The sequence below is a fragment of the Xenopus tropicalis genome, chromosome 3, assembly GCF_000004195.4.
Source record: "Xenopus tropicalis strain Nigerian chromosome 3, UCB_Xtro_10.0, whole genome shotgun sequence".
NCBI lineage: Eukaryota > Metazoa > Chordata > Amphibia > Anura > Pipidae > Xenopus > Xenopus tropicalis.
In genome coordinates, this window is record NC_030679.2 from 62,030,566 (window position 1) to 62,043,518 (window position 12,953).

At 36.1% G+C, this 12,953-nt stretch overlaps 1 protein-coding gene across 10 annotated transcripts in view; it reads left to right on the plus strand.

The window, feature by feature from the left end:
• Nucleotides 1–11,918, plus strand: part of nav3 (neuron navigator 3) — a 384,230-nt gene extending 372,312 nt beyond the window's left edge. For all 10 annotated transcript variants that reach the window (XM_031898936.1, XM_031898938.1, XM_018092258.2 and 7 more), the window contains 5 exons: nt 302–373; nt 1,551–1,747; nt 3,724–3,842; nt 4,326–4,529; nt 9,281–11,918. In XM_031898936.1, the coding sequence (XP_031754796.1) occupies nt 302–373; nt 1,551–1,747; nt 3,724–3,842; nt 4,326–4,529; nt 9,281–9,400 (712 nt within the window). In that variant the 3' untranslated portion in view covers nt 9,401–11,918. The remainder of the gene's footprint in view (nt 1–301; nt 374–1,550; nt 1,748–3,723; nt 3,843–4,325; nt 4,530–9,280) is intronic.
• The last annotated feature ends 1,035 nt before the right edge of the window (nt 11,919–12,953 follow it).

The following is a 12,953-nucleotide window of genomic DNA, read 5'->3' on the forward strand; positions in this document are numbered from 1 at the left end:
CATGACAAAGATGCTTTACACTCCCCACAGTATCACAACTATTTTCTGGATTGGGCACTGTGACCAATAGCTTTCTGCTCCATGCTCTTCTGGAATTCTAGAATGTTGGAAGGAAATCTTTCAAACTATTTAGGATTCTTCCTTTTGCAATTGTTTAGATCTGCCCTTTCGTTTCTGTCATAAATTTGTTAAGCAGTTTGCAATATACCCTAACCATTGCATCTGTTTTCCGCTTCTGCATTTACATGTGTGAAATTCTATTATACTAATATTTGTACCGTTTTTTTTTTTTCTTCTCTAGCCCATATATAATTGGCACAATGAATCAAAGTATTTCATCCTCACCAAATTTAGAGCTGCACCACAATTTCAGGTAAAGAGCTGTATATGTATGTATGTATGTATAACTTTATTTATAAAGCGCTACAAGGGTACGCCTACAGGCACAAATTCAAGTTTCAAGTTTATTGTCATATACAAATAACAATGAAGCATCATTACTGTAATGAAATTTTTTTGACCCGTGTTCCTCCCAACTATACATAGACAAAAAAAAAAATACAAATATTAAATATAATAAAAGTGTGCAATAATTGGAAGGTAAGAGTGCACTAGGTATAGGCATTTACCCTTAAGCGCAGGACTGGGTATATGTAAAATTATTTGCTTGTAATAGACTCTATGGTTGATGGCCTGCCTGTAATTTAGAGCTTTTTTGATAAGAGATGCTGTGCCTGTATGTATTAATAAGCACTTAATGACATAACACTTTTTATATTAAAATATGTTGCCTGACTACAGTATTTGTCATGTCCATCAATATCCTACAATTTGTACAATAAATAAAGTATTTCCTGAAAGTCGTTACAGCTGTATGTATGTATGTTTTTATTTATAAAGCGCTACTTATGTACGCAGCGCTGTACAGTAGAATACATTAATACAAACGGGGTTAATAAGATAATAGATAAATACAAAGTATAACAATAAATACAAATAAATACAAGATACAGTTGCAATAAGTTAAGAGTCAAAGACACAAGAGGATGGAGGTCCCTGCCCCGTAGAGCTTACAATCTATATGGGAGGGTAACTTACAGACACAAATGGGCAAATATAAGTGCTGTAGGTCACAGTGGGTGACATTACAATATAAGTGCCAGTAGGCAAGTCTAGACATATCTGACCAAGGCTTGGCCTGTTTTATTTCCCTTTGTGTGTTTTACATGCTTCCTTACATCACTTTTATATCTGAGCAAACCTGGCTAAACCACTCATAATATCCTTCATATGAATTCAGCATAAATATGCACACATTACATTTGGCTTTCATGCATGTATTTAATATCTTGTATAATGAAGAATCTCTTCTTCCTTGTGTTACATTGTTAATAGGCAATATATAGACTGGGGCAACAACATCACTTGCTAATATTAAGAATATGTAATTTATATGGATTCATCAGTTTTCTTATATGAAAAGCACCCACCATAATAACATGCAAGGATTGTTTCTTTTATATAATGTATATCTGTGTTGGGCATTGCAGGTGGGTACTCTGTTCAAATCATACTGATCCAGTTAAAGGCTTTCTTGGAAGGTGCTTGCGACGGAAATTAATTGAAACAGAGATAGAGCAAAATATGAGGAATAATGACCTTATAAAAATCATTGAGTGGATTCCAAAAGCTTGGCACCATATCAATGGCTTCTTGGAAACACACAGTTCCTCAGATGTAACCATTGGTAAGTCTTATAAAATAAAAATCACCACGCAGTGTAAATCTATTTACTATTGCTAGGTATAAAATAAGCAGCAATATTGTCTTGTGGGGTGAAGGTCTTTGTTGCTCAAACCTTCTATGCCACACTAGTATACCTCCTCTGCAATGGCTCATAAATACATATTTATTACAGGTATTTTTATGTAACTCATCATTAATGTAGGATGCACTTCTTTTCTTAAACCGCCAATATTAAGTTTACACCATCTATGATATTCATATTCCAATGTATGTTAAAGAAAAGGCTTAAATGGGAAATGATCTGATTACACATACATGCCTTTATGAAAGGGTATAACAATTAGGTTTGTTTGAAACCCTGAATTCCAGGGATGAGACGGTACTGAGGTAACCTGTAGAATTGTTTCCATTGACTATTTCTTGGGCTTTAATAAAAGGCTGATTTGCATTTTTATGGTTCATACACTCTTATTTAATTAAGTGAGCTGTAGATAGTAAATCTCCCATAACCTCAAGTCATCATTAGTTGAATAAATAGCCTGCGCCCTGTGTCATAAAAAGGGTATTAGGATCTAGTTATATTATCTTTATTCATTTTAATGTGTGCATTTATATACATCTTCTTCTGTTTATATAGTTAATGTGTTTTATTTCCTTATCTACTTGGCTTGTCCAGACACTGCTTTATCCAGTGTATGTTTCTCAGTCTTATTATAAGCATTATTTTTCTTTGATGATGGTTGTTGTACAACATTTATAAATCCCTAATGTAATTTATATATATATATATATATATATATATATATATATATATATATATATAGACAGTCCAAACATCTGCACTCACCAAGCTAATAGTCAATGTCTGGGTGCTGACCTTAAATGCATAAATAGTCTCTTAGAGAGCACTCACGGAAAAATATAAAAATAAGAAAGGTCCTTTTGGTTTAATAAATTGTCTTATTTTTATATTTTTCCGTGAGTGCTCTCTAAGACACTATTTATATATATATATATATATATATATATATACATCCCTTTTCCAGGCTTTTTAGGGAAGCGCTAGGCACTAGAAATTACCGGAAAGATCATTACAGTGGACATTTAAAGCAGTACCTTAAATAAATACATGTTCATATTAAATGGTTCAAAATATAGAATCCACTAGTTCATTTCTGTAATACAATAGCATGGCCTGCTACTCTACTGCACTGTGCATCAGGTTCCCAACTCCTTTCTGCAGCACAACACAGTTATACAACACAGTACCTATACATATATGCATTTCAAGTTCTGAAGTATGATTCTAGACTTATGCATGTGGCAATAGGTTTGATAAAAATCTGAGGGCTCATGTATTGTATATCTATAGGTGCAGTGAGCAAAGTGCAAATGAGTGATTGAGGGTCCAGTTGTGCCATTGGCCATTTGAATGGGGGTTAACCAGAGCTGAGCTTATAGGTGTCTCTTGCTCAGCTTATGTGTATATGATAAATGTACCAGAATTCAAGCCGCACTGGTTGTGGTCACAATGTGGGATATTTGCCCTGCATTGGCTGTACATTGTATGCGGATTCATATTAATCTCTTATTCATTATTCACCTCTGTGTATGTATACTGTAAAACAGGGGACCCCAACCTTTTTTACCTGTGAGCCACATTCAGACGTAAAAAGAGTTGGGGAGCTAATTCCACAGAACTAACTAGTAAGCCCTTGTGAAGTGGGTATGAATATACACACTTACCTTCAGCAACTCTTATTCTTAAAACTATGAACAACAGGTTCAGATACAACAAATGTATGAGACAAATTTGGTATTATGGTATAATGGTATCATTATGTTATAAAAGGTATAATAGAAACACACCCTTTCTTACTGTTTTGACAATAATAAACTGGAATAATATTGCAAAAACATGATATAAAGATGTTTTTTGAAAAATGTTTCTAAAACCAAGCTACATGTATCTTCTAGGTCCCCGACTTTTTCTTTCCTGCCCAATGGATGTGGATGGATCCAAAATATGGTATACGGACCTTTGGAACTATTCAGTTATTCCTTATTTGCTGGAGGCAGTGAGAGAGGGACTTCAGGTACAACAATTATTTTTTTAAACTAACCACAATGAATATAATGCTCACTTATTAGAGTATTTATATAACTAGATAACTGGAGCAAAGGCACATGGGGGGGATTCTGTGTGTTAAGCCAGCCATTTTTAGTAGCCCATTTACAAAGGTCCAAATGCCCCAAACTGAACTCTGATATGTGCATCAAAGAGCTTATCGAAACATTTGTCAGACAACTCTTGCATGAAAACACCTCAGTGTGCAGAGAGTGACTTCAGGCGTTTTGATTGCTAAAATGGCAAAAATTCAAGTAGCCCTGTTTGCCATTGCTCTTAGTGGCTGAAAATATTGGGGCTGATGTAAAAACATGGGTTCTGATTTGCATAAGTGCATTTAAGTGCCAATTAGATATTTGTAGTAGTAATAGTAGACTGTTCATAGCTACTTGCTGATTGTTTCCAATGGGTGTATGTAAATTTGTATTTAAACCCAAGCATAATGTTGCAGATGTATGGGAAAAGAGCCCCTTGGGAAGATCCATCAAAGTGGGTATTGGAGACATTTCCTTGGAGTACTTCTTCATCACAGCAGGAAAGCCCAGCCTTATTACAGCTGAGACCAGAGGATGTAGGCTATGATGGATATGCCACTGCCAAAGAGGGAACAACCTCAAAAAATGTGTCACAGAGTGAAAAAGAGGGTGATCCATTGGTAAGTAATGTACATAAAAGGGAGGTATTCCTTTTTGATGTATACTAAATGTACAACTTTTTACTAACTCTTATGTAAATGTATCACAATTTCATATCAATTTCAAATCTTGAATGTAAAATAATTTAGGGATATTAATAATATTAGACAGACATATAATAGGAAAGAGACCAAATTGAGGAACATATGAAAAACATTTTTTTTTAAATAAAATCACTGATATTCTGAGTATTCCATCCTTAGATTGTTATACACACTTACGTTCCTCACCTTCTCTGCCCCCCCCCCCCAATTTCCAAATCCATTTACTCACCAGTTTTCCACCAACCTGCCCATTTGCTCGACCCTTATATTATAGCTCCCTCCCAAAATAGTGTCACATGCCTTCCACAAATCGAACGCCAGTATAATAGTGAAAAAAAGGTGGCAACCTTAACCACAACCAAAACAATTACTGCATATCATCTTAACAGTTATATGGTCACAATCCATATTGTAAACTTTTTGGATTTACTGTGTTAACATTAAAGATCTATTTAGATGGAGGTGGGAAGATAATACATATCCATCCTGGTGCATTATAAACAGTAGGTACAAAATTTATTATGGGTGCTCCTATTACATATACATTGGTCTAACTCTGCTGCCCTAAGTGAGGACTCAACTATTTTGCATGTGTGTTTAATAAGTTTGTTTTACACGGCTGGTTAAAGATACTGCCTGTTTCTATTATTTGGTGAGTAACACCATGTTCCTTTACTCATTATGGAGTGAAAGTCATAATGTGAATCATAAATCACAACAGAAGAACTGCTGCCTAATAGTCCCAATAAGTTTAAATATGATGTGTTGTATACACATAAAGCTGAAAACTTTGCATGATAGCACAGTGGTTCTCACTGTGGCATTTTTAGGTTGTTGCTACCCTGGGCATTATCTGAGCGCAAGTTAATTGAAGAGCCAACAGCATGGCGTAAAATGGCAAGCTAATTAAACAATGAGAGAACATGTCTATGAAGATTTTCATTCATCCAGGTTATGATATACAGTATCTAGTAGAATTAAGTCTAAAACGTTTTCAGGAAATGTTTTTAAGAAAACTCCTGTTGTTTTAGACTTAATTCTACTAGATAATGAGAGAAGATAATTATGCCTTTCCTGAATGGTTTAAACACCCCACATAAAGAGAGAAACACAAAATATAGAAAAGAAATAGATAAAAGTAGGAGTAGCAAGCTGCAATGCAAGCGAGAAATGTTAAACAAAGAAAAGAAAGGAGGTGAAACAGAATAAGAAATGATAAATAGAAAATAAAGGAAAATGTTGCATCAGATTAATCGCAATTCATTTGCATTAACACTAAAAACAATTTGGCTTTTATTTGTAATGATAATAGCAGCAAAAGAACAGCAGATGGTGCTGCGGCATGAATCTGATGGGTTCTTCGTGCTAATAAATGTTTATTTTTCAATTTTACCTTTATTGTTTTGCTGAACGTATTGTGGCCTATTCCACAGGATGATGATAATCACTGCCATGCATCATTAAATTCAGGCTAAATCAGAGTGCGCACAGATTCCTTTATCTAAATACAATAATAGTTTTCTTCCATATGCCTAAATCTGATAAAGTTTGCTTGGTTTAAATCTGTAAACTTCTTTATCTTTTGAAAAGGAGAATCAGACGCTCAGGTTCCTTATTAATGGAATGCCGTAGCAAGTGTTCCTAGAGTTACCTAGAATCGGCATACTGTCTGAGATACTTTAGTAAATTCAGATGAAAGTATAAACTTGTAATGCCTTTGACTAAATGATAAAAGAAGGCAACTCTTATACTGACATATAATAAAACCAAGCATGAAGCAACTGATATCCAATAAGCAAATACTTATATTTACATAGAGTTTGTATTCCTGGTCACATTCTTGGAGCCTGCTATGGCAATTTCTTTAGTATCTCTCTCTACAAGCTGTCAGGAGATGTGTGTAATTGAATTTTGGACTGTGTGCTGAACTGTGCCTGTAGTAATCCACTGACCCACTAGAGCAGCGATCCCCAACCAGTGGCTTGTAAGCAACATTTTGCTCACAAACCCCTTGGATGTTGCTTGGACCTGCCTCAAAGCAGGTGCTTATTTTTGAATTCCTGGCTTGGCGGCCCATTTTGGTTGCAAAAAAAGGTGTAGTAATAAAAGGAACCTCCTGTAGGCTACTAGCCTACATAGGGGCTACCAAATAGCTAATCATATCCCATATTAGGCATATTTTATGCTTGTGTAGCTCTCTGAGTCTTGTTACATTTGAATGTGGCTCATTGATAAAAAAGGTTTGGGATCCGCACATTAGAGCTAGTCTTATTCAGCTGTCCTGATGTGTATCCAATATCTTTCCCCGCTGCCCTCTTGCCCCCACCTACCTTGTTAACTACAGGTGTCACTGATCTAGTAATAAAGGGTATGTTTTTATGTATCAACTAGTTGTTTAATTATCATAGCTCCTGAGACTGATCCAGCCTGTTATTACTCTGAATGCCTGTGGTCCCTGCCCAATTCCCTGCTTGGTTACTGCCTTAGCCCCTACCTGGTTCCTGCCTTTTTCCTTTGTCCCTGCCTTGTTCCTTGTTTCCTGCTTGGGTCCTTGTTCCTGTTCACTAGTACCCATCCAGTGCCCAATTCCTGTTTGCTGTGGGTTAATAGGTTTGACCTCTGGCCTCTTTCTTGACTCTATTTGTCTGCTACCTGCCCAGACTTCAGTCTGTGTTGTGCCAGTCCTGACCCCAGCCTGTTACTGGATTCTGCATTTTCCTGCCGTTAGTCTCAGTCAGAGGCCTGTTTTGGGACTTATTGTTTCTCCATTGTACTTCATATCATTTGTTATTTCCTTTTTTGTCCATTAAGTCTTCAACATACCATGGCTTCCGGTCATTATATTACCATAAATGGGTGTATCCCGGGTTACTCAGCACACAGTGTCCTACCATCCAGTCACTTGCCAGTGGACCTGACACAAGCCCTCATTCAAGGGATGCTTTTTCCTGACCTTCACTAATGTGTTCTCAATACAGTTAAACTATATTATCAATGAGCACAAACAAATGTGCATTTAAATTAGCATGGCATACGGTGACACTTTCGTTTTCTACTGAAGCACGCTGTGTTGGCCCTTAATGCAACATTAAAGCCTGCTTTACCATTTACATCTATATAATAGATCCCATATTTGTATTCCCAGTACATTCCATTATTATATAAAAATTGGCAAGTCTGCTTCTGTGTTACTGTATACATCTCATGTAATTACTACCTTCCTTCTAACCCAAAACCAAGGAAGGAGGGAGCAGGGACAGCAAAGGAGGCAGAAGTGAAACTTTTACCCAAACCTCTGATCTGTCAGTACTGCACTAAAATTGATCCATTATATGTACATCCAGCATGTTTTTTTATCAAGTTGTTAACTACATGAGAGACTTGTAAAAAGAAAATACAAAATATTGAAGCATGATTATAGCCAAGTAAATGTATGCCTCCTAGCAACATTTGTTTAGCTGATCTTGATTTCTAAGGAATCCCGTAACCGGATACAAAGAGAAATGAAAACACTTAAAAAGTTATAGAAATAGAATAGCATTACACTAATGATAATAAGAATACTTAGACAAATTAAACCATCTAAAAGGAACAATATAGCAAACTGGCCAAATATGACAACACCTAAAATATTTAATAATCAAAGAAAAATATAAATGGCATAATAAACTCAAGGATGATTACACACTGATTACTATAAACTACTGTATGGGGGTTTCTAAAAGAAAAGGTTGATATATTTGGTATATAATGCATTGTATAATCATTTATGCAAAATTGAGAATTATTGCACGTTTTTTAATTATATTATCTGTGCCCTCTTGATATGGTGAAAATTTAGACTTTTATAAAATATTAGATATAAGCCATGTACCTGATTTTACTCTTATTATAAGTATAGACATCATTAACACTTTTGTGAGCATATTTATATATCCTTGTGCAGTCTGTGATGTTGCATTTATTTAATAACGTCTGGCTATGGCAAACATGGAAGATACCAAGTAATATATCAATATGATTATATTTACATTTTATTTTGCTAAAATGAACATCTGTACCAAAACCAGATGTGACATTATAAAGTCACCATTTCATGGTCTAAAGTTTATACACAGGGTTTAGGAAAGATGAATATACACATGAAAAGAATTCAAAATATATTCAAAATCGAATCAATATGAAATTAAAGTACTGCTAAGAATTATGGGCAATATTATTTGATGAAAAACTTGTCAGTTTAACCTTAGCTTTTTGGTATCAACCAAATGTTCCTCTAGTAGGTTCCCTACGGGCTTTTCTGTAGTGCTTATGTAAAATAACCAATCAAATAATTCATAATAAATGTATTTGGTTGCTATGTTTATATGAGGAAGGCTCGTTGCAGCAATGTTCCTGTTTTTGATGCTCGAACAATTCCCTAACTAAAATGTATTGCTGCTATGAGACTACCATAATCTTTCCTACTACTAGTTTTATAGTAGAGCTGAATAACATTTTAGAATACTTTTAATTTTCACCCTTCAGGCTGAGTTAATTCTGCATTTATGCATGATACTAGGTATTGTTTTCTAGGATTATAAAGTGGAGTTGCAACATTCACAATATTGTCTTCCATGGGTTGAAATAATAAGTGTTATATAAATACCTTTTATTACTCATTTCAGATGAATATGTTAATGCGACTCCAAGAAGCAGCCAATTTCTCTAGCGCACAAAGCTGTGACAGTGATAGCACAAGCCACCATGATGAAATTTTGGACCCGTCACTTGAATCAACGCTTTAAAAAAGAAAACCAAGGAGTTGGAATCGTTACTGAAAAGGAACCGTGTTTATTTCCACTCGATCACTGCCATTCGTAAAGCAGCACACTAAAGGCACAGTAACAGGAATATATGCTGGCTGGCAGCGGACAGTTGAAATAAAAACTGAAGTGGATTGCTCGAACAAATTTCATTTTCATGTCAGTGAAGTAGAATGAGACTCGCTTGATTGACTAGAGAGGGCCCTAGATAGAGGGCAAACAAGCAGATTGCACAATTGTTAGCCAAACTGGAATTATTTTGTTTTCCAAAAGGTTTACAGCACAGGTTCTGTGTATAATGCGTTTTCTTGTTCGATGATATACTGTATCCATTGTGCAGTGCTTTTTCTTAGTATTTTTTAAAAATCCACTTCAAACCTCTGATGTAATACATGGTGCCGGTCACATGACTACATTGGTGAGATTGTTGTGTACTGCCTCCAAGGTCAATCAGAAGAAGGTCCTCAGACAAGCACAAGAGTGTAATGTGCAACCAGAAAATCTACTGTGATATACTGGATAAGTGCCAATTGTAATTCTGAACTGCCATGCTCACGGTTATGAACAATGCAGTGCATCTAATTCATATTGTTTAGGTTGATGGTGTTCTTTGTCATCATGTTTTTTTAATGGCCACCTGTCTGCCCAGCTTCACCTGTCTCCTATAAATAATGAATGAACACTGATTAAGGTTGTGCTCAGTTTCATCTCAGTAAGCCTTACCAGTGAACAAAGAGAAACATTTCCTATGGTGCTGTCTCACTGCCTTAATACAATACTTTTACAGTCAGGCATTGCCCAAGAACCATTGGTTTATTTTCTGCTGCTTATGTTTTAGTATTAGTAAATTGCCCATTGAGCACAGTGTTCTCTCTCAAAGAAACATTTTAGGATGTTTAAAACAAGAGTTTATTGACTTCATAGTCTTACTTCCTTAGCTTCACTTTCTTAATCTCTGCAATACAGGTAACCAACAGCACACGTCTACCGTCACTTCAGCCCAGAAACAGGTGGATTTCAGTAAGACATATTTTGTTTTTAATGAAACCTTGCCGAATAGATATGATATTTTGAATGAATTTCCAGCAGAGCTGGATGCACTTGATGAAGCATGAGCACAAAGCTTTTAGGTTTCATTTCTTTCAAACCCCACCCTCAATATCATTCTAGGCATGTTTCAATTTCTCCTATTGTACATGGGGTACGTGGTGTCAGTAGTACACCAGAAACAATATAGAGTTTTTATTTTACAAAAAGGGTTGGTTTTGCACAGTCTGTGGGGAGGGGGGGTTGTTGTATATAAATAGCAATGTTGAGAAGAAATTGCCTTGCACCCGTTAAAACAAACCAAGCAAAACATATTTGTATTCTCTCCCATGGTGTATATTTCATTTACAGTTGTTCTTTGTGTGTTGTAAAAGAGACCGAATGCAAACCTTCGAGTTGTTTATTCGTTTATCCCCCTCTCCCGGCGTGTTTGTCTTGTACTTACATTTGTTATGACTATGCAGGAGCTACAGTGAGCATGTTACATAACCTATATGTGGAGCCAATACATTCTATGGAAATTTCAGAACTCACAGATTGCATGAGACCAGATGATAAGTGATACAGAAATGTATTTGAACTGGTAAAAACAGCAATTCATTCAAGGGCTATGGCATTGTGTAGAAAAACAAACAGACGCTACCTTTCCAACGATAAACTGGTGCTACTTTCTTCTTGTGGCCACCATTTGGTCATCTACTGTAATGCTAACCTGATAACAACTCTATTCAATGAGACTGCAATTTCTAGGAGAAGAATTTCCTACACGGTGCTATTGCCCAGATGTACACTCTTAATTGTATGCATGTGCAATGAAGTCAATCACCATTTTATTAAAACCGTTAGAGACCACCTTTGTTTTTCAAAAGGGAGGCATACATATAATTTCTGGCTCCGATTTCCAGGTTTCCATTTATTATACAGTAGGTATGTGGTCTAGACAAGTCTGCACATGTTTTCCTAGAACAGGGATGGAAATCCAGCTGTTATGGCGCTAGATTACCCAGTAGCATTCAGAGGCTGTTGATGACTGCTGGGAACTGTAGTCCATCAATAGCAGGAGTTCCACTGTCTTTGCACATCAGATAAACACCCACCAGAATTTACCATGCACAAGACTTCCTGCAATACATCTCAGTGAGTACATGTAGTTTACAACAAAGAAAACGTTTGTGAAACATTTGTCTGTATACATTTTATATTTTGTACATTTTCGATGTAACATATCATGTAAATATACAGAAGCAGTGAAAATTCATCTGAAAAGTTTTGTAGTCTTTGTAAAGCCCTTCTAATACGTTTTGGTGGAATCAGAATTAACTGGATGATGTATTTTCTATGAGTTGATTGTTACTCTAGCCTGTAAACCAGCTTGCATCTATTTTTTTGCAGATGTGCGCAGTGTAACTGTCTAAATTATTACTTTGCCATTAAAGTGGAATTATTTATTGAATCGTGTTGTTTCCTCGGCTAATAAATATGCAAAATAGAATGAGTAATGAGGATGATGAGTGGAAGTGTGTTGTATCGTTTCATTCATATAGAACCACCAGATTGTGCTAAGAGAACCGATTTTCTTTTGTGTTTGCCTCAGCAAAATTACACATTATGGTTTAGGAGAATATAATCATTATCGCTAGGAAAGAATAGGAAAAGCTGGCAGTGCATTGCTCTGTGCTAAACTACCCTTGGCTGGTGCCTTTTTTAAAGAAGAGATGTAACAACCAGGGAAGTGCATGGGGCAGCCCAGTACCTAGTGGGGGCTTAGAAAAATGCATCTTGCTTTGCTGTGTATAACAGCTAGCTTTTACCAAGGACAACTAGCTACTGGGTAGGTACAAACCAGACATTGGAATGACATGTCAGCAAATGGGCAGGAATACGCTTGGAACTATATACTGGGAATGGAGATATACAGAATGGAAACTTTGTTTGGCATGTGGATGTCTCTTGAATGAGCTGCACCTACTACATAATTCCATATGGCTGATCTCACTTGGCTTAATTTGGATCAAGGCCTGAATAGAAGCACAAGTGCACAGCACTGATTCTTTAAAATATATTTAGAGGTATCTACACCCTTCCTCAAGCCAATGACTTACAAACATATTGTATATAACATAATCACATGGTAATCACAACCCTCACTAAAAGGCAAACAGTTATTTTAAATTCTTTACAATTATATCCAATAGACCAAGTCACTCATTCACAACTTGGGTGCACAGACCCAACCAAATCAGCAATAACTATACAAATATACTTAAACACATATAAAGCCTCTATTTAGCCCAGTCTATCTCTTCCTTGATGTGGAATCTGTACCTGCTCCAGGGCACAGAACTGGATATCATTCAGATTATGTGCACAGTCTGCATAGTGTCTTGGAATGGGAAGATATTTGCAAGCACTTAATGGAAGATCTCTGTTGGGAAAATCTATTCAGTACTTTTTGTGTGGTTTCTCCCATATACAGGAGGCCATAAGG